Below are 26256 nucleotides of genomic sequence, written 5' to 3'. Positions count from 1 at the left end.
GATAATGATACGATAAACTATCGTCTCACCTCTGTTGACCCTGCATTTTTTCTCTTTCTAAGCCAGCTTCAAAGGCTTCTAAAAATTCCATCATAGCTGGATCCGTTTCAAAGTCCGTAAAATGATTATTTACCCAAAGTAATACAACGCGCGCAACACGATCTCTGACCTGAGCTTGGTCAAACCACTCTAATAATTGGCTCGCAACTAATAAAGGGCTATCGATAAAAGTTCGATGAGTTAATAAAAAATCTTCCACGTAAGTGGGATCCGTAATACTGTTTTCTTCGATAAGTTGTAGCATTAAGCGCTCGGGCGTTGCTCTAATCACTACATGACCTCGGCGTACACCCCCGTCCAAGGCGCCTCGTAATTCCGTAACTAACGTCACCCTGCCATTCTCTTCGTGTCTTCTCGTATTCTCTTCACCCTGATGCTGAATTCTAAAATAGTCTGCTTGTGTGACACACACAAATTGGCAATCATCGCATCTAAAACAAAAGTCTCGTTCTTATCTCTGTAAGACATAACGAAATTATTCTTTCTAACTTGATCCACTCACTTTGTCCTCATAACGCCTTGATGCAAAAGTCGATCCATGGTAGGCAGGATTCCAAAACTATCTCCAAGATGAAGCTGCTCCACCTCGCCGTTACTGTGTTCAATTTCGACAGTACCGTTAATGAGTACGCTCCAACTATCCAGTTCTTCTCCGTCATTCAACACAACCATGCCAGCCCGTTCAACCACTGCAAATACCATAACAGCGCACAGCGCTCTTCTTACAGCAAGTGTCATATTGGTGAAGGCCTTTAGTTGTTGTGTAAATTCTAAAAGTGTCTCTATATCTTCTTCCGTTCTTTCCACGGGATCTTTTTCTAGACATTCTCGTACAGCATCGCGAACATTCAAACTCTGAATAAGTAAAGAACATTCGTAATAATGTTAACTCTTACACAAAACTATTTGGATGAAAAAGATATTACAAGGACAATACGTACGTCCATACTCTCAGCCAGATCTTCCTCCTCGTCGCTGTCTACTATAGACTCGACGAGGCCAGAGAGATCGACCTCGTCTGCGTCCGCATCCAAAGAACTTTGTACAGACGTCATTGTATCTGAGCCACTGTACGCAGAACTCGTATCACTCGAATGACTACTCCTATTGGATTTTTGATACAGCTCCGGCCTACCTGTCAGGCCTTGTGAAAACTGAAAAAACAATTATATAACATTTAACGATTAATCTCAAAGAATCTCCAAAGAACGTATAATACGAATATAAAATTATATCCATTCTCTCTTCTACAGAAGCAAAGAAATTTCACTAATTTCGTTTACGCTTTTTCCTCTTTACGCTTCAATCACTCGTGTACCAAAGAGGTAAAACAAACTGTTTACGAGATTGTTTTCATCGAGAAATCGTGAACTATGTCCTATCTCGCAAATAACAGATAAATCCTAATCCAATCGAATCGCAAGGGATAACTTTGCTTAAAAAAAAATTCTATCGTAAAATCGAAATGAGATAAAGAGAAGAAAAAAATAAATAAGAAATCTACGGAAGCGAATAATTCTCCTATCTACTTTCCATCTGTCAAACGTATCGATGGATCAACAGTTTGTCAAACTAGGCATAATCTCTGGAAAATTAATATCGTAAACCATGTGGTCTCGTCAGGATGTAAAATTTTTTTTCATGGTGTATGCCATAGGCACGTTAAGGAAAATACCAGGAATGGGCGTGATTGGGATGAGCTGGTGTTACACATGTTAGGTTAGGTCTCTGTAAAGACATGACATCACGCATGCAACGAGAAGAAGATGGTACAGACGCGCCGTTCACGCATACAGGCGCGCGTGTCCAAACAAAACGTCGCGACATCTGTCATCTCGAGGAACGCCGTCGTGCCTCGCCGTACCATCATCACGGTCACGTCTCTCGCAGAGATTCGTCGTATGATCGACTAATTACGAGGTCACTTCGATCACACTCACTTGATACATGCCGAAGGCATCCATGGTGTTTTCGTATCGACGATGATTTTCCACTCGAGCGAGGAACTCGACCTTTTTCCTCGTGAAAGGCGACAGCTACTAAGCCGTCCGTTCTTATTAAACGACTCTCCTTCTCCTCCTTCTTTCTTTTCAACACTATCGAGTTATTTCACGATTAAACGATTTAAGAGATATCCACGAGAAGCGTGGACATCTCCGACGTAAACTCTAACGCGTCCTTGTTATTCTCAAACGTTCTTCCCTTGACGAAAGGAATGACGACAATAAAAATATCGATGCCATACGCGTTTCTTTTCTCCCGCGGTAGAACACCGTCCCGATACACACCCACGAGAGACAAGGCTCTTTGTGCGCGTTCCGTACAACTCGTGGCGCGAGTAGTAGTATCGTGGCCTCACAGGCCGTCGACTTAGTGCAGCGAACATGGGACTGCGGTTCCTTTCCTTCGGAGACGCGACCGATCGACTTCGGCCACCTTCGACGCTTTTCGGCTTCGTAAGAGCGCGCGCGCGCCATCTGAATGGAAATTTCGAGGCATGCCAAGGCGGGAAAATCGGTAAAGCAGACTTTCGAGAAAAGATCGTATTATCCTTTTTTCTTTTTCCTTTTTTTTTTCCTTTTCTTCTTCTTTTTCTTTCGCTTTCTCCTTCTCTCTCTTCTTTTCCAGGAAAAGAGATACTACGCGAAATTCTATTTCCTTCGTTTTTATTTTTTCTTTACTCCTACGAAGAAGAAGAAGAAGAAAAAGAAATTCTTTTTTTAATACGTGAATACAGTCCATAAATATTTTCGAGTGCTTCGATAAAGCAACAGAACGAGCAGATGATACTGTTGTGAAATAAGGGAGGCAATAACGTAAGAGAGGCAATATATCGATCCGTGTCACTACGTAGTTAATAGTTTTGGCATCTGAAGCGTGTATAACTGTCTCATTGGAACGGAGAAGCTGCTACTTGGTCGCTCTCATCCTCTCTACGTTTTCGTCTCTCGACCCCTTCCCCTCCTACTCTTTGCCGTACCACCGCCCCTCTCCCCACCCTCATTCACTGACATTCCCTTCGAGAGCGCGGGAGATCACGTGACCCGGCCAACGAGAGTATTGGCCACTCAGGTCCGTCTCAACGGGGGGTGCCCTTTAAAGGAGGGTGCCACCTGTAGCTTCCGAACATTCTGCGGGCTCGCGATAGCAATAGATATTTTTTTGTCGTTTTTTCTTCGAAACGCCTCTATCTTTCACTTCTGAATGTAATAACACCCTTCTATATTTATCTATCTATCTCTCTGTGTGTGTGTGTGTCTTTCACTCTCTTTTTTTTTCTTCTTCTCGAAGAAAATCTTCTCGACTATTCCTTTCGAGTAAAAAACTAAGTTATCGCACGAAGGATATATTCGTTTTAGTATAAACGGATTACACAACTTTCAAATTCCGATAATTCATTGGGAGAACGTCGATCGAACTTAACTGCATCGACATAAAGTTTTTCACTTAAAACTTCCGATCGAATTCTGGTACGTCCATCATAACGATGAATTCGTCGATAGTTCGACTCTCGCGTGAATAATTTTTCAATCAAGGTTCATGGACATTGACGAGTTACCGAAGGAACGAAGACGACGATAATAATGACTTGGATTGCTTCCCCATTTTTTTTTTTTCTTTTCTTTTATCAATAATAGCAAAAAAAGAATAAAAAAAAAAAAGAAAGAAAGAAAGAAAACGAACTATGCTTGAATAAACCGTACTGAGAGAGATCGATTTACAAACGCATACAAACGCGTACGAAGAAAGGATATCTCGTGGACGATCACGTAGCTGATAAAATTGGATTCGTAGAAATTAATAAGAGCTATCGAGAATTATCAAGGGATTTATACGTCAGTCGCCATATTAGAGAAACTTGATTATATTAAGGAGTTTTGTTGAAGAAAACAACGCAACATAACAACACCTGAATTGATCTTGATAGTCTTTCGTCGGAAGTTAAAGAGAGTTACTCTTTGCTAGGCAAATGCTATTGTGTGAAAGGAGCTTAAGAAAGCCGAGGTTGGTCAATCGACGCTCGCTCTGCTTGAGGGAGGTGCGAGAAGGAGAGAGGATGGATACGAAAGCAAAAGAGAGAAAGAGAATGAAAGAGAGAGAGAGAGAGAGAGAGAAAAAGAAAAAGAGAGATTGAGAGAACGTACACCGGTCCGCTCAAAGCATCCAGCAGCCAGCAGCTCGAAGAATGAACGCTCAAAGGCCACTGCCCGAGCGCCGTATGATTTATACGAGCCGTTATGTCTCGCGTCTCTGCTCACTTTTCCCTCTGTCCCTTTCTCTCTTTGAGAAATAGAAGAACTTATCGAATCGTCAAAAATTATCTGAATGAAAAGAAACGAACGACTTTTATTTTATCTCGTAGGGTTATTTTATCTTTTCCTTTTTTAAACAACGTCATGGCGCCGAGGGAATGAATGTTTCTCCAAGTTATTTGCACGCCCGAACATACCGAGGGTCCTTCGACAGGACTATGCTGAGAATGCGTCATCGAGCTTACGACGATATCGTATACATTCTCTATAGAGGAATGTCGTATCTGGAGCATCATCGTGAAAGAATGTCAATCGCGAAGTTGTAACCAAATTATTTGGAATGAATGGTTCCTTCGAAAACATGCCCGATATCGATGCGGTTTATGGAAAATTATGAAAGAACTTGGATACATTATAGTATACGCGAAAAAAATGTAATTATCGAACACGTGACCCCTTTTTTCTTTCTTCTTACATGTATATTACGTACATAGATATATACATACATATATGCATACGTACATACACACGTACAAATAAAAGTATGATGAAAAAGGCACGTGACACGTACATTAAACGCATGACAAATTTTTGCGAGTTACGATTAGCACGTGGGCGAGGATACACGCGTCACACACGCGTCGTCGATAAAGAATCACATACCTGTCCGCATCCTCGTCGTTCCTAAATATGTATGTATCTACTTACATATATGCATATGTGTAACATTCTATGACGCAATATCGGATGATCTCGTAAAGACTCGAGGAAAAAAAAATAATGGATGGAAATAAACGAGAGGGCGATATCGAACGTCGACGCGGAAAAGGTTCCCGATCGATCGGTCGTAACCTTTTGATGGAGCCAAGGAGGAACCTCAAACGCCCATCCTTTTTTCTTTTCTTTTTTTTTCTCTCTTTCTTTTCGAAGAAAAACAGAAAGATCGAAAGGTTGTATATCTACCGTGTCGTCGAAGACCAGGTTGACCTGACGATGGTCGGTTATAGGATGTGGATGCGGTGGCCGATGCATCCTTCCTCCTCCATGGACCTCTGGATAATCGATCTGTAATAAATAAAAAAGAAAGAAAGAAAGAATGAATTCAATAATTGTTAAAGAACAAGAAATATATATATATATATACACACTATTTAAATTGAAAATAAATACATAGGTCAACCAAGTTCTCAAACATTAAAAAAAAAAAAAAAAAAAAGAAAATGTTGAAGCTTTTCATCATTTTTTTCCCGTAATTCCATCGGAAAAATTCCAACTACATATATACATATCTGCGAACAGAATTCTCGCGTATGTAATCTACGTTAAATCGTTATCGTAAAAACGGCTACCGGAACTCTTTCTCTCTCTCTCTCTCTTTCTCTCCATTTTTTCCGGAATAAACATTTCATTTTGAAACGGACTATATCGGAAATATATCCTTTGTGTGTGTGTGTGTGTGTGTACACACACAAACATTGTTTCTCTTCGATAATCTATATCACGATCATGCCACCTGCCGCTAATGGAAGCTCCAGGAGCTCAGCTGCATCAACTCTTTCCGCATCACTGTGTACGATGGTTGCAACGACGACGGTTTTTTCGGATGACAGTTATATGGCTCGCAGTTTATGTAGTTGAGTAATAGAAAAAAAAAAGAAGAATCATGAGAGAGAGAGAGAGAGAGAGAGAGAGAGAGAGAGAGAGAGAGAGGGAGAAAAGAGAGAAAGAGAAAAAGAGAAAAAGCAAGAGACAACGAGAGACGTATACGTGCTTCGGGCCGGAACTCGTAGGCCGGACTTCCGGCAGATACGCTGGTTATACTCGCCATTCAAAGAACCGCTCCCTCGTGATTCGATTGTCCGAACAAATATTTAGCCAATTTCGGAGCGAAAGATAGTTTCACCGGGCGGATGATGACGAGAGCTCGTATGAGAAAAGAGATACATATACATACATATATATATATATGTATGTAGAAAAGGGATTTCCGCAAAAGCGAAAATTATTTGTCGCCAGCGGAGCATAAATGTTTAGCTACGGTATGAAACAATACAACGTCCACGCGAAAATTACAATGGAAAAGGTCGTTCGTTCTTAATTATAATATACGCCTAATATATATATATATATATATATATATATATATATATATATATATATGTATATGCACATACACACATACACATATAATATAGCACGGTCACGCACGGTCTTCTCTAAGGACATCTTCTCGATAAACTTTTTTAAAGAAGACGGTACGATAGATATTTTCTTTGATAATAGTCGATCTTTTCTTTTCTTTTTTTGTTAACGTAGCAAACTAAAAAAGATGCGATATATGTATGTGTAATTGATAGTAAATACAACGAATGTATATAATGAAATATAATTTGTACGCGAACCCGATAAAACTCATTTAAATTGTCAGAATAAAAATAAAAATAAACAATCATAATAAACACACATACACACAACATTTCGATGGAAAAGCTTACCATTACGCATGGCAAGAGAAGAATATGAAAATTGTGCGATTTCAATCGCGTTTATTGGCGATTTCGTAGGGATTACGTCATCGGACACGCTACGAAAATGCAATCGCAATGACCGAGTAAGAGGCGCAAGCGTGATGCAATTTGTAAACAACCAACGGAAAAATGTGCATGCATTTCCATTACGTAATCCACGAATTATAAATAATTATTGTTTGGGGCCGCGTGAGCGGATAGGGGCCGAACGAGTTATCGTTAATAACTACGATATTTCTCTACACCAATAAAATATCGATAATCGAAACCTGATAAAGTATCGTCGAGCTTTCGACGAATTCGCCGAAGCTTTTCCTCATGTTCGTTATAGCAAAACGATTTGAAAAGCAAAAAGAAAACGATAAAAAAAGAAAAAAAAAAAAGAAATGGATATCATCAAATAAAAATATATAACGAGAATATTATGGAAATTATTTAATTAAATTTTCTATCTCAAAAAAAAAAAAAACAGAAAAAAAGAGAACAAAAGAAAAGAAAAGAAAAGAAAAGAAAAAGAAAAAGCAAGTAGTATATAGTTAATGCATATAAAATCGTAATAAAATTTATCATGATATAAAGCCTATAGACAGAGATATAACAATTCCTAACACGTTTACGTTTTTATCTCAAAGATGGAAGATCGATCTTTATGAAAGATAAATAGAGAGAGAGAAAGAAAAAGATAAGGAGAAAGAGAGACAAAGATCTTTCTAAAAACGATGCATCTCGACAAAGTATCCAAGCGACGAGTAAGAAATAATCATTATAACGTTTCTCCTCCTCCTCCTCCTCCTCCTCCTCCTCCTCCTCCTTCTCCTCCTTCTCCTCCTCCTCCTCATCCTTGCTGTCTTCCGTCTGTTCCCATCGTTACTCGTGCTCTGCGTGGGCCTGCCAGAGCTACGTGGGCGTTTACATACGTATGTATGCGTTGCGGTGCGTACGCGCGCGAACACCATTGCATCTCTTCCTATCTGCTCGCGAACGTGAAGAACGTAAAGACCGGAATATTTTGTATTTTTCATTTATTATATTTATTTCTATCTAAACAGAACGATCGTATTTTACATTTGTCACTAAACATCGTTTATAAACGTTTTAAATATCTACGTGGAATTCGTCGGAATGAATGAAAAAAAGAAGAAAGAAAAGAAATAAAGAGGGACGAAGAGAAATGATTTTTGAAAATATTCTCTATTTATCTTTCTTCTGTCTTTTTTTTTGTGTATGTTTTTACCTCGGAAGAAGCGATGGACAAAGTCCTAGGTGTACCAGGCCAGCTTCTGGACAACGACCGTCCTTTCCTTTTCCTCACCACGACTCGAGGTCGTCCAGTCCGATTCATATATTTCAACATCTCGTTAACTTCGGTTACCTCGTATCAATTCTTAATCAAATCTTCGTACACTCGTCAGAAACGTAAGAGAGTATCACAGCACATGAATTTTTCTTTTCCATTCATCGTTTCACTCCAATAATAATAAAAGACGAATCGTAACACAGATAAACACTTTTCGCTATATATAATTCACCGATCGTTCTCCTTCCTTCTTATATCGTTCAAAACTTCCACTTGTATATTATATATATATACAGTTCTTGTTTATCGTCCTAGCTCGTTAGCTTTCTCTCTTTCTCTCTCTCTCTCTCTTTCTTTCTCTTCTCTATTCGTAATCATACGACCGTCAAGAGAAAGAGAAGGAAAGAGAAAGAGAATACGTTTGATTCGTTCGCGATGAACGCCCCGCTATATTATTTCAAAGCAAAAACAAGTTCGAAGATGTGGACAATTTCGAGAACGACCTTCTTCCATCGAATCGAAACGACTCGATGAAACGATATAACGATATATCGAGAGAAAGAGATCAAGAGAGAGAGAGAGATAAATGGAAAGACTTGAAAGATCCACGCGTCGCGCGTCGCGCCGGCGAACTGAATCGTCCACGATTCTTAAGAGGGCCAAAGACCGAGTCGAGTCACGTGACTCTACACACGCAGTAACGTACGCCTCGTATCATTCCTTTTCGTCGTGGGTCAGATCGGCTCGACGGCGTCGGACGCGCTGTCGCCGACTAGAAATAAGCTCGTGAGCAGCGGTGACTAAGAACTTTCATCTTTACGATTACCGAGCATCAGTCTTTCGAAAATTTCAACGATACTGATAAGAGGAAATATCGGATAGGATCGACGAAAACGATCGATCGTTCGATCTTCTCTCGACGATCTTATCGTATCGTATCGTATCGTATCGTATCGTATCGTGTTGTGTCGTATATACGATCGTTCGAAAAATTTTGAATCGATTTATATAGGGACTACGTTCGTCGTCGTCCTTCGTATCATCGAGAAGATAAAGAATCTCATTTTTAGATCTCGATCTGAAAATTGTATGAATTAATTTGTAAGTATTAAAGAAGAAAGGAAATGAAGATCGATCGGAGAGAAGAAGCTAGGTTCTTTTTAAAAATCCCTTTCAAGATGCATCCTGAATATTCTACGATCCGTTAAGCCTATAAGATAAGAATCTTTAAGATAAGAAATGCAGATAAGGAGACAATGGATCGAGTGTAGAGGAGATAGATCGCGTAAAACCGATATATGAGAAAAGAAAGAGGAGAAATAACTCTCGGTGTAGGTTATTTATGTAGCTACATACCGTAAAAGAGGTATCCCTTAGATAATGAAAAATCTTTGGATAACTTTGTTAGCGAGAGTAATAGACGAAAAATTCTATGTTACGAGCTTGATCACAAAATATGAATTATATAAATTCTATAATAAGATAATAAACGCTGATTATAACGCGATCGCGCGCGATGTTCTACGCTTAACGCAATTCCCTTTTTATTGAAATTTTCATTCGTCCTGGATTTCAAATTACAAATTTCTTATTCTATGTCTTGTATATCGTCGATCGAAGAAGAAGAAATTTCCATCGTCATTTTGTCGGAGAAAGAGCTTTAAAAAAAGAAAAGATAAATAATCAAGACGAATCTTTTCAATAATGGTTTAAAAAATACCAAAGATATCCATTGTTAGCAGAAAAACGGATATCGATTATTTTACTATATCCAACTACAACAGGGAATCCAATTATGTGAAAAAGTATAAAAAAAAAAAGAGAGAGAGATCCTATTATTAACGTGATTTACAATCGAGAAAGATTTGTTCCGAATGAAAGCAAGTGAATCAGGTCGTATCAAGGATAAGTTTCGCCGTGGGCTTCGATAAAATGACACGTGATTTCTGGGAATCATTTAGTTAATGAAACGTTATGAAAAACTTTCCTCGTAAAATTTAAAGACCCAACGACCTAGTGAATCTTTGAGCTTAAGATATCGCAACGTTACGATTTGACGATGTTAAGATTAGATACGTGAACCTATGAATTCATAAATTTGCAAATAGAGACTTTGCCAAGTTTCCGAGCACACATCGACGTTTCTTAAAAACGAATAGTATCTTACATTACACTAGCTCATAGAATTTCTGCAAGACTTGGATGTCTCTTGAAAAGTCTTTCTCTTTTTCTCTGTCTTTCTTTCTCGGCCATTTTCGTCGAAATGACGATGAAACGTTTTAAACGCGACCTCGGTACACGAACTTACCATTTCTTTCGTTTGCTTATGAAATGGCTTGGTTAAAAGGCAGAGGGGCTCGTTCTCTCGAGGATCTACATGGGCTAAAAATTTCTTCCCGTCGGACCTCCGCGAGGCGTATACGACGGGGAGGGGTTGAAGAGAGATGGATAGAGAGATAGATAGAGAAAGAGAAGAAGAAAGAGAACGAAAAAGACAGAGGAAGAAAATGAGAGAGAGAGAGAGAGGGAGAGAGAGAGAGAGAGAGACAGATAGAGCATATTCATACGCACTGCTCTCTCGGCGCCCGTCTACTTTATTTTCGGTTCATCCTGCAGTCGCCCGTCTCGACACCATTGGCGTCACGCGCGACCCTAAAAACCGACTGTAAGAAAGTATCCGTGAAATGCCGGAATGAGAGAAACGGCAAAACGACAGAAAGTTGCTCTGTTCCTATCGCAAAAACGCTTTATTTTCCCTTCACTGCGAAATCGAGTAAAGAAAAAAAAGAGGAAAAAAAGAAAAGGAACTAGTGGATATGCATTTGCGTGTATACTTTGTATTACGAAGATAAATTAAATAAATAAACTAAAGGAATAGAACTATAAAATAAGACGATTTTGAAAATGGTTATAGAGATAAATAAAAATTAATCGAAGCAACAAAGATAAATATATATATATATATATATATATATATATATATATATATATATATATACACACATGAGCAATATATAGTAAGAGAAATATCCTTGAATCCCATAATCCCGTTATCCGTTGAGCAATAGAGCGGTTAAGTTTGCGAGAACGATCGCGGTAGGTCCAAGGATTGGCAAAGCAAACAAAATCGCAATTGAGAAATTGTTTCCTCGTTTCTCGATAACCCAAACGATCCCTAAGCTCAAACTTCCTAGAAGAGTACGTGCCGAAATAAAAAGAAGGCTTCTCGTTTCTCTAGGAATAGTAGGTAACCCTCGTGAAGGGACCTTAAGGGAATCGGCTTGAAATTCTTTATGGTCCAGTTAATACTTAGAAATTTTCAAACTACTAAAGCGACAAAGAATCCCAACCAGATTCACTGCGAAAGAATTTCGAAATAATGACTAATTTTCTTTCACTCTCCCTCTCTCTCTCTCTCTCTCTCTCTCTCTCTCTCTCTCTCTCTCTGTCTTTCTCTCTTCACGTCGTTATATTTTTTTCAATAGAAATTTTTGCAAGAAATTTGAAAGACGTTACGTTTACACATACACGTACACGTACACAGAGATTGACACATATATCAAACATATACCACACATACATAAAAAGATAGAAGAATAAATCACTAACGAATCATTCTCACGCTTCTCGAATCTAAAAGGTTCGTCATAATCCAAAGTTTATTTTATCGATGGTCGTATAGATCTTATCGCGAATCATTCGACGCACTAGGTTCTCACGATAGAAGAAACGATCGATCGAGAATAGGTAGAATGCGTAGGATAACGCGAGAAAATAAATGAATTCGTAAAGTCTAGTGGTGCGCGTTGATCGACCGACGAAAAGCGACTGGCGTTGATTGTGTGTCGCTCGTCCGGCGTAACGTTAGCGATAAGCTCGCTATCTTCTTCGCGGATGTTCGCTCTTTTTTTTTTCTCTCACTCTCCCTTTGTCGCGTGCACCAGAGCTCTATGTAATCTCTACGTGCAATCACTGCGATGAGAGAGTAAGGGAGAAGAAGATATAACAGAGAGAAAGAGAGATAGAGACAGACAAACAGAGAGAGAGAGAGAGAGAGGAAAGTACGAAAGTAGACAACACAGTGTCTGGTAAGCGATGTTCCAAGGCATCATTTCATTTTCCTTGTTGTCGTTTGTCAACTAATTTACTTAATTGTAAGTTTTCACACCGTATGATAATACGAAGAAGAAAGAGAAAGAGGGAAAGAGAGATAGAGAGATAGAGAGAGAAAGAAAATTCATAATCACTTTAAGGAAAAGTATCGAACGTCTCTGGTAAATGCGAAAACTTCGTGAATATATTTAGCACTTGAATAGAAGTTGATGAAGATGCGCATTAAAGTGGTCTTAGCTCATTAAAATGCAACGGGTTAGGAATCTGTAAAGCAAATGTCGATATCTTTCCACGTTTCGTTCGAAACCGAATCTATTCTTAAATCGTATCGCAAAGGACACTTTTGAAAGTCATCGACAATCGACTTTTAAACTGATTCGAAGATATGGCCATTCGATCGAATTTAAGAATCAAGAATACGATATACGCGACTCGTATGCGAATTATTTGCGCTTTGACTCTTCGAGAAAAAGAAGGTAAGAGGGTGGGAGGGTGGAAGGGTGGGAGGGAGTGGTACTGGGCGGAGAAAGAACAGACAGAGCGAGCAATTCTCGCGTGTGAACATAAGAAACATGAATGGAAAGTCGAGCGTGTTTTCACGATCCAAGAATGCATATGTGTAAACTCGTTCGTCTGTGTCTTACCTGTACCTCCTTCTTCCTCTTATAAAGAAAGAGAGAGAGAGATGAAGAGAAAGAATAGATACAGTCGATATCGGTCGTACTTGAACCGTATCGTATATCGTGCGTATGCTTGAAAACATGTATGTATATGTATGTATACATAACCAGATACGTGCTTCGCCCACTTCTAGCATATATATATATATATATATATATATATATATATATATATATTATATGTGTATGATGTATGTATGTATGTATGTATGTATGTATGTATGTATGTCGATATACATATACTACGAACGTATTGTCAAGGGTCACGCTCGCACGGAGCAGGGCTTCGATGTCGCAAGAAAAATGACGAATTTGAGTTATCACAAATGGTATTGTAAAAGATAAAATATAGAAAAGATATTCGATAGAACATAGTTTTTAAAGGATAAACTTTGAGATATATCCATCTGGAACTATTTTAAATTCGATCGAATTCGTTTCAAAATCACGATTAGAAAGTAAAACATGGAAACGATCGTGGTTAATTTAATGGCTCGATAAAATCACTAATCGGTTATCCGATCTATGGCTATCCATTGTTACTTTAGTTAAGAAACAATGTACGTTATACCTATATATATATATATACATATCCATCCACTAAAATTCCACGTGATAATTATCTTCGTATTCTCTATCATCATTCTCTTCGTATTGCCTTTGAAAATGGTTTTACGTTGTTAATCAATAAATTAATAAAAATATCATTCAAGTATTAATCTTTATTTGACGATCAAACAAGAATTAGTTTTTATATGAAAAAAAAAGTATATACGGAATCGAAATAAAACTTGTGATTTAAAAAGGGAAATATTTTACAGAACAGGAACTCTCGTACATACATATGTATATGCGAAACTATCCTAGTCTGGATAATTCACGAGCAAGAGATACGAACTATCCTTAATACGTAAGCGCAGTCTGTAATCAGTCGAGCAAGTTCAGTTTCTTGCTGCAACTACGACTATTACGACGACAACGATGACGATGACGACAAGGATTATAAAGTCTATCGTAGGAGTCGTGGAACCGACGTTTACTACTAGATCATAGATCACAGGTGCATCGAGCTGACGCACGAAGGAAAGAAAGATCTAGGTCGATTCCTCTTTGACCACCTTATAGACCTTTCGAATGAAAACATTCTTTCCAATAGCATTTCTTCCAAATGGTAGGTAAATGTATAGAGAGGAAAACCTTCGATGAAAAAAAAAAAAAAGATACGAAAGAAAAAAAGAAAAAGAGAAAGAGAGAGAGATACAGTATACCCAACGCGTGCAGCCTTTATATTAATGAATTAATAAGAACGTACGAGCGAATAGCATGATCTCGACTTAATTAATATCCCTAGTCGATGGTAATAAGAAAAGTAAAAAAATGTTTTGAACGAAGGATCCTGATTATACTGAACCTTGGAACGAATAGGGTTGAATGAAAAAAAAAAAAAAGAAAAAAGAAAAAGAAAAAAAAAAGAAAAAAGAAAAAGAAAAAAAAAAGAAAAAAGAAATGTGGATTGTATTATAAGGAACGAAGTTGATGAAAGGATAAGAAGGAAGGGGAGGAAAAAAAATAGAGTTAATTAAGGTACCGTTTTTATAAGCACAGAAGATTAATCTTTAAGATGGATGTTGTCATCTGAGGAAAATTCTTCAAGATAATTAACGATGTACGAATAATAGTCTCCGATAATCGTTGGTATGTTTATTTTTTGTCGAGTATCCTATTTCTTTTTCTTCTTCTGCTTCTTCTTCTTCTATTTCCTCTCTTCTTCTTATTCATTAAACGTAATTTCGTGGTTTTGAAACGTAGCTCACTTCCAGAATCATCCGGAAGTGTTGCGGTGGAAGTTGACTGGAGCAAGCGAGCCATTATCTCGAATTAAAATTTTTTGAACGTTTTATCAAGTTGAATGTCTCGAGAGTCGATAATTTAAAAAAAGAATGATATGACGAAACTCTCTCGATCTTTCGTAAAGAATATCGTTGTGCGTCAGCGTATAATAATAAAGTAATAAATGGTATATCTATGTATTATATTTATTTATGTTTACTTACACATACGTACGTACATAAATACTTACATACATACATACATACATACATATATATATATATGTATGTATATACATACACACACAAAATTAGTAGAAGAAAGACGACGCGAGCGTGTCAGACCGAAAAAAGAATCCTGCTAATACATTTGTGAGTCTTGAATCGGGAATAGCGCGTACATATCTCGCACCGGAAGTGAACGTCTTGAAACGTATGCGTGAAAGAGTCAGGAAACGAGACATTCTCTTATGCACGCGTGCACAAACACGAACACATTGAATCTAAACCGGTTTAAAAGTGTACCTTGCTGTCGTACTTAAAATCACTAATATTGTCTTCGAAAATATTTCGATGAAATAAAATAACAAACCATTCCACCACCCACCCACCCATCCACCTTTCGTTCTCGGACGCGCGAGAGATTAGAAAGTTAGTCGAAAATTCGAAAAGTTTTCCCTTTGGAAAATCGATCGATAAAGAAATGTATTTCCCACGGAAAACGGCACGCTTCGAAGTTGGTAATATTTTTCTACGGATTCGAGTCCTTTGTACATAAGAGAATTATTTTAAGAACAGCTTAGCTCTTCTTTCTTCAAGTTTTTCTTAGATATTCTTTTCGACTTTACTCAGAGAGCTTAAAAGTCAGAATTAAAGGAACGCGAGCGATCTCGTTTTCGTTTATACTCGTTTCCTCGCTAAATCCGTGTCGTTCTTATTCGTCGTTAATGCATTAACGTCCTTGTGTTATATTACCGAGAAGTATTACCAATAAGGAACTATAAAATAAGATTTTACGATCACTCCACTAAGTTAATGGAGCGATCTTATGGTCCAATCGTAGAACATGCAATTTCGGATTCTACTTAACACGAAATTATCTCGTTGGTTTAAAACGACATCCTTCAAATTCATCCACAAATCACGTACGTTATCTTAAATTTATGCTAATAAAAGGAATATCAAATCTCGTTCGAATGGAAGGAACTCGACGAACGAAATGTCAAAGATTTCAAAAAGTAGAATAAATTCGAAGATTTATCGTGGCTTGTTATCACGATCGAATTCGATCTTTTTATTGGAAAACTCGATAGGAAGAAAAATAAGTTACGCCTGTCGTATCGAATTTTTACACGGTCGTAAACTGGGAAATGTGAATACGAAGGTTGACTTCGAATTTATATATACATACATGTGTATATATATATATATATATATATATATATATATATATATATATATATACACGATTTTATCTAAGGATTCTCTGCTACGATGAACGTTTCTTATTCGCATATGTTCATGAGTGATCGATGTGACGGACATGACGAATACGTTTCCGACCGTCCACTTGACGAGTTTCTTACGTAAATGGCGCCCATTTAACGTCTATCCTTCGTAACGTCGTACGAAACTTCATGATCGAGCATTCAGGATTAATAGTAACGATCAAACCGTTTTAACGTTTCATATATAACGATTTTAGATTATACCAATTTAATAAATTATTTTGTAAAATTTGTGGACGAAGAATATTGACAAAATTGTCGACTTACGTCCCATGCAAAAAGAGAACGAGCCGAGAAACTCTAACTTTGACACCTCAAAAGAGAAATTCTATTCCCGTTCGACGTTTAAGAAACGCGCATATATGTATGTAACGTTCTATTTCTCAAAACTGTTTTCAGCAATATATTCGTGTCTCTCGTTTGTTACATTTTTCGGTAGAATAAACTATCCTCCTTCTATTAACGAAGGTTGATCCGATGGAACGTAGATAAGGTAAAGAGGAAGCACGAGGTAATCAGGTTGAACGAAGCTGAGGTCAAATTAAAGAGACACGAGAGAAACGATTTTATTGTTAGACGATAGACGCGATTTAAAACGAAGAAGAATTTATATACGCGTCGAGAAAGATCACGAGAACGTTTGTAAATAAAAGAAAATGAAGGATATCATCATCTTGAAGGGGGCTATCCAGGCGGAAAGTAGACGATGATGCATGCTCGATAAACGTCATCGGTTCCGAGGCTTGCCAGACGATGACGTATACCGAGACGCCTCTGGTGTCCGTTTTGTTGGGGTCCGATAAGTTTCTTGCACATATAAACTTCACGTAAGTAAGTACATAACGTTGCATAGAAGGATAGACGGATAGAACGGTTACACAATTTTATATATATATATATATATATATATATATATATATATATATGCCCGCATCCTGTGAGCGTCATTCGATGCTCTAGTATTTCTGCTTTTTCTTTTTTTTTCTTCTTTATTTTTTTTTCAAGGAGACTCAAGCATAAGGAACACCCAAGAGCACAAGAATCAGACTTCGATGATGGTAACGATCGATAAGACATAATTCGATAATAAATTACACCTACGTGGTGATGTCCCGTTGTATAGAAACTACTAAAAACTATCGATTCTCGACTTCAGATCCTCCAGTCAAAATAATTATACTCGTGAGAAACATACTCTCTCCTAACGATAACGGTCCATCCAGATCGAGTGTCAACGTCAACAAAACTATTTTACTATCTCGACTCTAATCGCGAGAAAGCTAAACTCCCGATAAAATGGAAAGGCAAACAATGCGATTCGCTCATTAAAACTCAGATCGAATACGAAAGACATATAATATTCTCTGGTGCACATAAAATTCGCTTCACTTTGTATACGATCGAAATAAAGATTCGACGAGGACTTCTCGATTTGATGTAACGTCTGTTCGTATATCAATTCGAAGAGGTGTGACTTGAAAATTCGAAATCGGAGGTACATCTCGAGCTCAACAATTTGCATCGATCTCTCGTCTTCTTTTGCTGTTCTCTTTTTTCTTTCTTTCTTTTTCTCTTTTTTCCATACTTTTTCGTCTCTTTCGAGGGAATTAGGCGACTGGGTCATAAATTCAAGTCGCTATAATAACGATATGGCTTTTGACGTACGATACGATATACAAGTCTGGTCCGAGGACTACGGAAATGATTTATTCTAATTTAAAGCTTAAGTTGGAATAAACCATAGCAGAGGTGAGTCAAGAAGAGAGAAAGAGAGAGAGAGAGAGAGAGAAAGGGTGCGAGAGTAAGGTTAAAGGTCACACGTTAAATTCATAGCAGGTCACAAAGCTGCCGGAGGGCATACATGAACCTTTGGTGGGATGAAGTAACCTGTGACAAACTGTGTTCTGTTTTTCTATCTCTCTGTCTCTCTCTCTCTCTCTCTCTGTCTGTCTATCTAGTTCTTTTTTTATATTCTATATCTCTCTTTCGTCACAGCTAGTATTCGATCTTTATATACATATTTATTATATATTTATTTTACATATATGTATATATATATATGAAAATATTATCTATATTTTATTTCACAGACAAATAACAGAGAGTGACTTTTTCGAATCGAATATACGTATTTAATCCATATAGATCATCCACTTTGTTCCTCTCTGTATAATTCGATGTAAATAAACTTGAAAGAGGGAATATTTGGCTGTTGCAGAGTTAGCCTTGATCGCTACATGTCCCGTCGCTTTAAATATAAACGAGCGACCACCGGACTACTTCGTTGTTTTTAGAACGTGAATTTATATAAACATTTTGTTTCTATATACGTAAAGATATTCTCTCACACACACATATATATGTGTGTATATATACCATGTGTTATTCTTTTATACATAGGATAATAACAGAACAAAGCATGTACATAAGTTAACTCGCTCTTCTCCATCGATATAATAATAATAATCTATCCAAAGCTATTCGAAATAAAAAAACGAAGACCAGATTATAATTTTTGTTGAATATCATAAATATACCTGATGGCCGTCAAAAAATAAACAGATTTTAGTAAATAAGTTATCGAACTTATCAGAGACAGACTAGAAACGTAAGGGGAGATAAGAGAAATAAAAAACGAGGACATAAGAAGTCACTTATTTATCTGAATATGTATGTACGTAGGGATAATACGAATGACATAGAGAATTGCATAATACGCGAGAGTACACACGATACCAAAGAGAAGGACTCCGATCCTCTCTTAGATCTATTTCTCATTCTTCTCGATCATCTTCCAAGCTCATAGTTCGCTATCGGAATACAACTTCATCTTTGGCGCCTTTGCTATCGCAAAAAAAAAAAGAAAAGAAAATGCACGCATAAGATCGACTTGCTGACTCATTCAGCTGGTCATTTTTATTGATTAGTTTGGAACGTCTTATCAATCGTGGGTTGTCACCCGATAACACGGATCTCGCCGGAACCAGGATATGAAATTATATGATTCATTTTCTATGATGAGAGAGGCGCCGCATCTGTACACACGCATATCTATGCATATATAATATGCATTTTACAAATAAATGCATATTTTTATATACACCTGCTTGTATGCATATATCTGCATATATATAAATATATATATCGTATAAACAAATAAAATGGACATTAATCTATATTTTATTAAAACATTCAATTCGCCAAACGTATTTTGACAGACTTTCCATCCACGTCGCGATTAGATTGTATTATATTAAAATGAATAATACGATTATTTACAAAAATATGACGTGCAAGGTGTTTATTTGTCCATTCTCCAATAATGATCATCACGACGGTGAATTTGTTTGAAAGTTATTGTTGAACGATCGAACGCGTAACGAAACGAGATCTCCGGCAATTAAAGAAAATTATACTTGACGTGAAATGAATTATCGTCCGTCTGTATTAATGCTTAGTACAGTCTCCATCGTTATTAATAATTTTCGGTAAATTCAAATGGATTAATAAATTTAATCGTGCGCGACATATTCGCATAAGAGTTTCGTCGAGCCGTCGATAATACAGTTTTCTTCTTCTCGAAGGTGGCAGCACGATATGGAAGCAGTATGTTCATTCGGTGGTTCGAGATTATAGGGAAAACTAACACGATTAGAGACGAGTAACAAAAGGCTATTTGCACGATAATCCTATAAATTTCAAATTCGATGACACGACGAGCATAAACATTTAGATACCCCGTTGAAATTCCAAATCGTAATTAAACTTTCACGATATGTGCTTCACCATCCATCTCTTTCTATATCTATCTCAACTGAGAACCCACGCGAGATTGAACTTCGATAAAACGAAATATGTTTTATTTACATTTGATATATATATATATATATATATATATATATATATATTGACGCAATCAATGAAATCGTTTGTGAGTAGAAAAATTAAAAAAAAAAAAAAAGAAAGAAAAAAAAGAAGAGAGAAGAAAAAAAAATTGAAAAAAAAAAAAGAAATTTAACATTCGAATATGGAAAATTAATAGGTATTCATGAAATTGTACGTAAGAAGTTATATACGATATCGCTTGAATTCTGTAACATGTTATTTAAATAATAACTCCTTTAATAGTACCGTAGAAAGAGTTGAGATGGTACACAGTTTGAAAAGCTCACAGCGAGAATAACAGGAGACAAACTATCGATTAACTGTCTCTACCGTGTTACATCTCGAGTCTGGCCGACATTGTCTTTCGATATGCGATATCGTCACCCGCGTTCGCCAACGTCGTGAATGCATCGTTTCCGAGTTTCACAGGGAAACACCTGTGTATTCGTGTATTTTTAGATATTGTCCGATGCGATCTAGAAAGTAGTGGGGTAGACAGAGAATAAGAAAAGAAGAAACAAACAAACAAACAAACAAAGAAAAAACAAATTAAAAAAAAAAAAAAAAAGAAAAAGAAAGCAAAAGGAAAAAAAAACAAAGAGATTCTTTCATATCGATACAAAAAGTTTGCGTGTGATTATATAAAGCAGACGTTCCACGTTCTTTTTATATAGATATCTATGTATATCTACATATCTATATAATTCATGATATTTTATCTAACGACGAAGAAAGAAAGGAATCGATTTCAATTATCTTCAGACGACATTTTCTTTCCGTAACTCTTAAAATAATATCCTGGCTCGCGACCAGATAATACGTGCGCTTTCTCTCTCTCTCTCTTTCTCTTTCTCTCTTTTTCTTTATCTTTCTATCTCTATATCTTTTTTCCATTTTCTCCATAGAAGAAAATTTCAATCTTCATCTTTTGAAGCAACGAGAAACACAAAGAATATACTTACGACGATCATCTCGGAGGGCTCCAAGACGAAACATTCGTTGGGTCTCCTGGCACTGCTGCCCGTCCGCTTTCCAAAGCTGCGACAGAGAAGAAACAAAAGGAAACATTTTAATACCTCTCAATGTTCGTAAAAATCGAAATGTCTAAGTACTTATGTATACATAAAACCGCAAACGAGATGGTCGGTAACTATCAATAGTTACCGTATATCTCACATATATATGCTTTAATACAATATTTCGCTCTACAATTTAGGATTTACGCGTAACACGCGAGCGATTTTGTTCGTGACGCAAAATACCTCTCCGAACGGAATCGAACTGAAATGTAATTTATCGCTTCGGCCATTCTCTCTCATTCCCGCCCCTACCCTCACCCTCACCTAAACCCTCCCCTTGCCTCTTCGTCCCTCTGTAATTCGATATAGTTACGAGTCTAACGAAAACAAAGGGAACGTGTTCGCGCGATCGTATAAATACGTATTGTTCGCTTCGTAACTTTTAGTGGCTCCCTTTTACCCCCACGCCTCCCTATCCTCTTTTTCTCTCTTTTTCTCTCTTTCTGCTTCACGGGCGATCAATTCGAGTCTATACATCCGACAGATGTAGCCCATCATCGGGAAGCCACTCCTCAAATTAGCCATAAACCATGCCAGTTTTCGGTTGCCCCATCGATTTACGAAAATCTCTCGCGATTAGAGCCGAGTCAGTAGGGGGTGCCTTTCTCGAGTGCCACGAACAATGCCACCACCACGAACTTTCGCCCTCCTGGGAGAGGGTGGCCCATGGAAAATGGTTCTCGCGTGCCTTTTCGAGTCATAAAGAAGGAAATACATACACGTAACAAAGAGAAAGAGAGAGAGAGACAAAGTAGTGGTTAAGTCCAATGGATTTTTATTTTCCTTCTTTTTGATTCTAATGCTGACGGATCACTAATATACTGTGATATAAGAGAGCTCGTAGACGTGACGTTACGTCATCATTGAGAAATATATTATTTTAACGATTAAATAAAAACAAGTAGAGTAAATATACGTCGAATGCAATGATATCCGTATATACTGTTTCATTTTCATAGACCGATATTACATCCGCATGTTTGTTCTATAATAATAATAATAATAATAATAAAATAACAAACCCTTGAATCAGAAGGGTTGTAGTGTGTTGGTAGTATATATAAAGAGAATGTTATTAGCAATTAAGCCGTACACACATCGCATTTTCTCGGTTGCAAGGAATAGTGATAAACACTCACGATTCTAATTTCATTATGACTGCCCTTTCGAAAACAATGGCGGTATGATGCTAGAAACCGCATGATATCTCCTTCGTCAAAGTATATATATATGTGTGTGTGTGTGTGTGTAGGTATTTCCATATGAGAATCGTCGACTATAGTATAATAACAAGGCAAATACATATTGTTATTTATTCCTCGCGTAACATCGATCCGTGATGCGATATTAAAGGGTCTTTCCCGTAGCTCGTATTAAAGAGATTAACCGAGTTTATCGCTGCTCGTTATACTAAAAGTTTCTCGAGTAATTATGGAGAATTAGTAAAAACGTGTAGGCACTATTTAGACACGTGAACGTGCCCTTCGAATTATCGTTACGATCTCTATGATCCATTTACTCATAGTTCTTTACAGTTTCTTTACCAAACTCGAGTTCGTCGATAAACAAGAAAATCGTCCTTTTCTCTATTTCTACTTCCTGTTTTCTTTTATTTTCATTTTTATTTTTATTTCTTTTTATTATTTCACAACAAACGGGACGCGTATTAATTATATCTAAATCTCACCGTTACGCATGTCGTTCAGTTTCATAAATTAGAATAATCTCCGTTTATTCGGATTTATTATAATAATATCCTCGTGACGAAGAAACACGCGATAATCACAGTTATAAAAAGTAATATATAATATTTCTTTGATAATGTATCGATAAAAATATCAATATAATAATTATTTATAATTATATGATCGTAACAAATTCGAGATAGGCAGCGCCGATTTTTATCGATATGAATCATTTTAATTAAAATTTTAACGTAGCGTGGAAGCTGTCAATAGACCAAGACTTCGATCGTACAACCCCAAAGAGATCAACGCTGATCGAAGCTCGATCGAGCCGAAGAAGGGAAGGCCGTAAGGTTGTCGAAGGCTGTTGACCCGATCCCTCTTCTCTTTCTCTCTTCCTCCCTCTCTCTCTTTCTCTCTCTCTCTCTCTCTCTTTCTTTCTCTTTCACAGACACACACATACATACAAAATCATCACATACACGCACCTTTCTTCGACTAGTACGAGTATGAGCATGAGACGGTTTTTTGATGCGTAACACACGCATAATGCATGCGTAAACCGCATCTCTTATGCGTACACCGCAGAAAATTCAATTCGACGTGGACGATGCCATCTACCTGAACTCTCTCTCTCTTTCTCTCTTTCTCTTTCACCATATCTTTTTCGATCTACTCTCTACCATCTTTCTGTCACGATTTAACGTCACGTTATACCTTCTTCTTCTCCGGATTACGTTTATCAGTGGTTATCGAGCCAATATCACGACTTCATACGGCTTCGTACGAAAGGAAGACTTCAGAAAAATTCATTCTCGAATGAAGCTAAGAGAGAGAGAAAGAGAGAAAGAGAAGAAAAAGAAAAGAAATGAAAAAGATAAAAAAAACCAGAGAAAATCTTTCGATCGTAATTTTTTGCCCTCGCTCGAGAACTTTAAAAACGCGGTGCAGCAGAGCGTCGACGATTTTCAGCGAAGCCAATTAAATTTTTACGAGGTAGGTAAGTAGATAGGTAGGTAGGTAGGTAGGTAGGTAGGTAGGTAGATAGGTTGGTAGGGAGGTAGGTAAGTTGATAGTTATATAAACGCAAAAATGAATTCAGAGTTACGTGCAAGGAACTCTCGTCTGAATTCGGCGCGAGCAAAATACTTCGAGCTTTTTTATATTTCGGTGTCACAAACTTTGTTTTTTCTTTTTTCCTTTTTCTTCTTTTCTCTCTCATTTCGACGACGTTAAGACGAGATATATCGAGCCACCAGAAAGAATGAGAAAACATGGTATAGTTATGATAAACGGTTACCACTACGAACAAGTTTTTTTTAGTTTCTATTTTATCGTGACGAAAGCCACGAAGTTTCCGTACCTTTTACAAGAGCTCGTTTCCCTACGAAATATTCCTGGACACAGGGTGGTCTTGTGTACGATTTTCTCCCTCGTTTCCGCAAAGAGTACGAGAAAGAGAGAAATAGAGAGAAAGAGAGAAAGAGAGAAAGAGTGAGCATGCTAGAGAGGGTTCCGTTGAAGGGGGTAGAAAAGAGAAAAATGGCGAAAAGCTACGAGGTTTCCCGACGAGACAGCGTCTCATTGTCGACCTGAGCATAGCAAAGCATTCTCTTTCTCTCTCTCTCTCTCTCTCTTTCTCTCTTTTACTATCTTCTCTTCCTTTTCCTCTCAGTCTTTCATTCATTTTGCGAAATCATCCGTCCCATTTTACGAGTGCCAGACGAGAATCCACTCGACTTAATGAAATATTTCTGTGCCCGTCATTAGCTCGCTTACGTTGCCCTTATCGGAACGTTTTCCTCTCGTTTTGGATGATAAAAAGTGTGTAAAACAAAAAAGAGAGAAAAAAAGAAAAAGATTTCTCTCTCGCTAAAAATAAAAAAACAAAAGAAGAAAAAAGAAAAATGTCAACTTCGAGGAAATTTTCGATATATCGTTAGTTTTCAACATTTAATAATTCTAAAATTTTGTCGCTACTTACGACAGTTAACTAGTTGACTGTATATCATCCACGTATTTACGTAGGTATAAATCTACGTGCATCGTATTTAGAAACCCACGCAGATATACCATGCATCGTGACATACTAATTTACTCGACTATGAAGACGCTAGTAACATTTAGTAGGCGCTCGTTCTAACGGTTATACGCGATGCTTCAAAGTGCGTATCCATGTTCCGTTGGAAAAATGATTACGTCGATGTTTCATACTTTTGATAGATATTTATGATAGTATGTTTAACATCCTTTGCCATTACTCGTTGCTTTTAATATTATTAATTTTTTAAACTGTAAAGAGCATACCTACCTATTGTTTTTTCTTTTTCTTTTCTTTTCTTTTTTTTTTAAACCGCAATTATACCGCCGAAATACATACCTTCAAAAAGAGTTGATTTATACTACTAATTAATATAAGCTCATCAACTCGTCCGTTAGCTTTTACACGAAATATAAAGGATATGCATGAATTTGGAAGTTGATGGTATTCGTCGAAAGAGATGAAAAGGATCGAAGTATGCGTATGTCTGCTAAAGTGAATCGTTACAGAGATATTCCGCAAAGTAAATATCTTATTTTCCAAAAGAGGATTTAGAACTCAAATAACGCGTCGAGTAGGTATATTTGCTAGAAAGTAAAAAACAGAAAAGAAGAAGAGGGAGAAAAAAAAAATAAGCAAAGAAAACATCGAAGAGAAAAATATGTAGAATATAGCGTTACTCGCAACAGAAAGTGCGTATGTAGATTAATTTACCTGGAAGTAATGTTTCCAAAATGTTTACTTTTTTTCTCTTTCTCAAAAAAGAAAAACGCACGTAACTACGATAAGTCCAAACAATAGAATCGATGACTGGCATCAGCCTCTCGGTATTTTCACAAATATATAAATAAAATTCGACTTGAAAGAACGGCGAGAAACAAATGGAACAAAAAAGGAAACGAAAGAAGAAACAGGAAGAAACAAAAAAACCGAAAAGAAAGAAGAAAATTTCCATCCTTAACGAAATAATCCAGAGATCGGTTTTGTGACTAAATGACGGTAGACGGAAGGACGAACAAGAAGAAAGAAATGGAAAATTGAGGGGTGTGTGCGCGCGCGAGGAAAAGGGAGAGGGCGACTCACCAAACGGAAAATCGTCTTCTCGGAAAGGTCGGCGGCGGTGGTGGGGGAGCACGATGGCTCCTGTCGACCGATTCACTTCTCAGCGCTTGAACGGCCTTCGGTACGGCCCTGAAAGGTTCTTGAGGTGTCCTCACAAAAGATCCCGCGACGACGGCGCCATTTCCAACAGCGTCGCTCAAAAGATGGCTCCCACCACCTCCTCCACCTCCACAAGC

General features: G+C 37.4%; 1 protein-coding gene across 20 annotated transcripts in view; it reads right to left on the bottom strand.

Annotated features, from left to right (window-relative positions):
• Window positions 1-26256, bottom strand: part of LOC127071423 (rap guanine nucleotide exchange factor 2-like) — a 115972-nt gene that overhangs the window by 11250 nt on the left and 78466 nt on the right. For 12 of the 20 annotated variants that reach the window (XR_007785082.1, XM_051010717.1, XM_051010733.1 and 9 more), the window contains 6 exons: window positions 26042-26256; window positions 21116-21191; window positions 5277-5378; window positions 1002-1214; window positions 563-915; window positions 30-491 (listed from right to left, as the gene is read on the bottom strand). The exon at window positions 26042-26256 is cut by the window's right edge and continues 491 nt beyond it. Coding sequence is in view for 19 of the 20 variants with exons in the window: in XM_051010717.1 (XP_050866674.1) it covers window positions 30-491; window positions 563-915; window positions 1002-1214; window positions 5277-5378; window positions 21116-21191; window positions 26042-26256 (1421 nt within the window). In the remaining variant the exon portion in view is untranslated. Of the gene's footprint in view, window positions 1-29; window positions 492-562; window positions 916-1001; window positions 1215-2000; window positions 2640-5276; window positions 5379-8075; window positions 9873-21115; window positions 21192-26041 lie in introns of those variants that run through there. The other 8 variants (XM_051010757.1, XM_051010742.1, XM_051010801.1 and 5 more) reach the window with 3 other exon arrangements.

The sequence above is a fragment of the Vespula vulgaris genome, chromosome 1 (assembly GCF_905475345.1).
Source record: "Vespula vulgaris chromosome 1, iyVesVulg1.1, whole genome shotgun sequence".
Classification (NCBI taxonomy): Eukaryota; Metazoa; Arthropoda; class Insecta; order Hymenoptera; family Vespidae; genus Vespula; species Vespula vulgaris.
The sequence above is the reverse complement of the archived record's forward strand: the minus strand, read 5'-3'. Positions and strand labels throughout refer to the sequence as shown.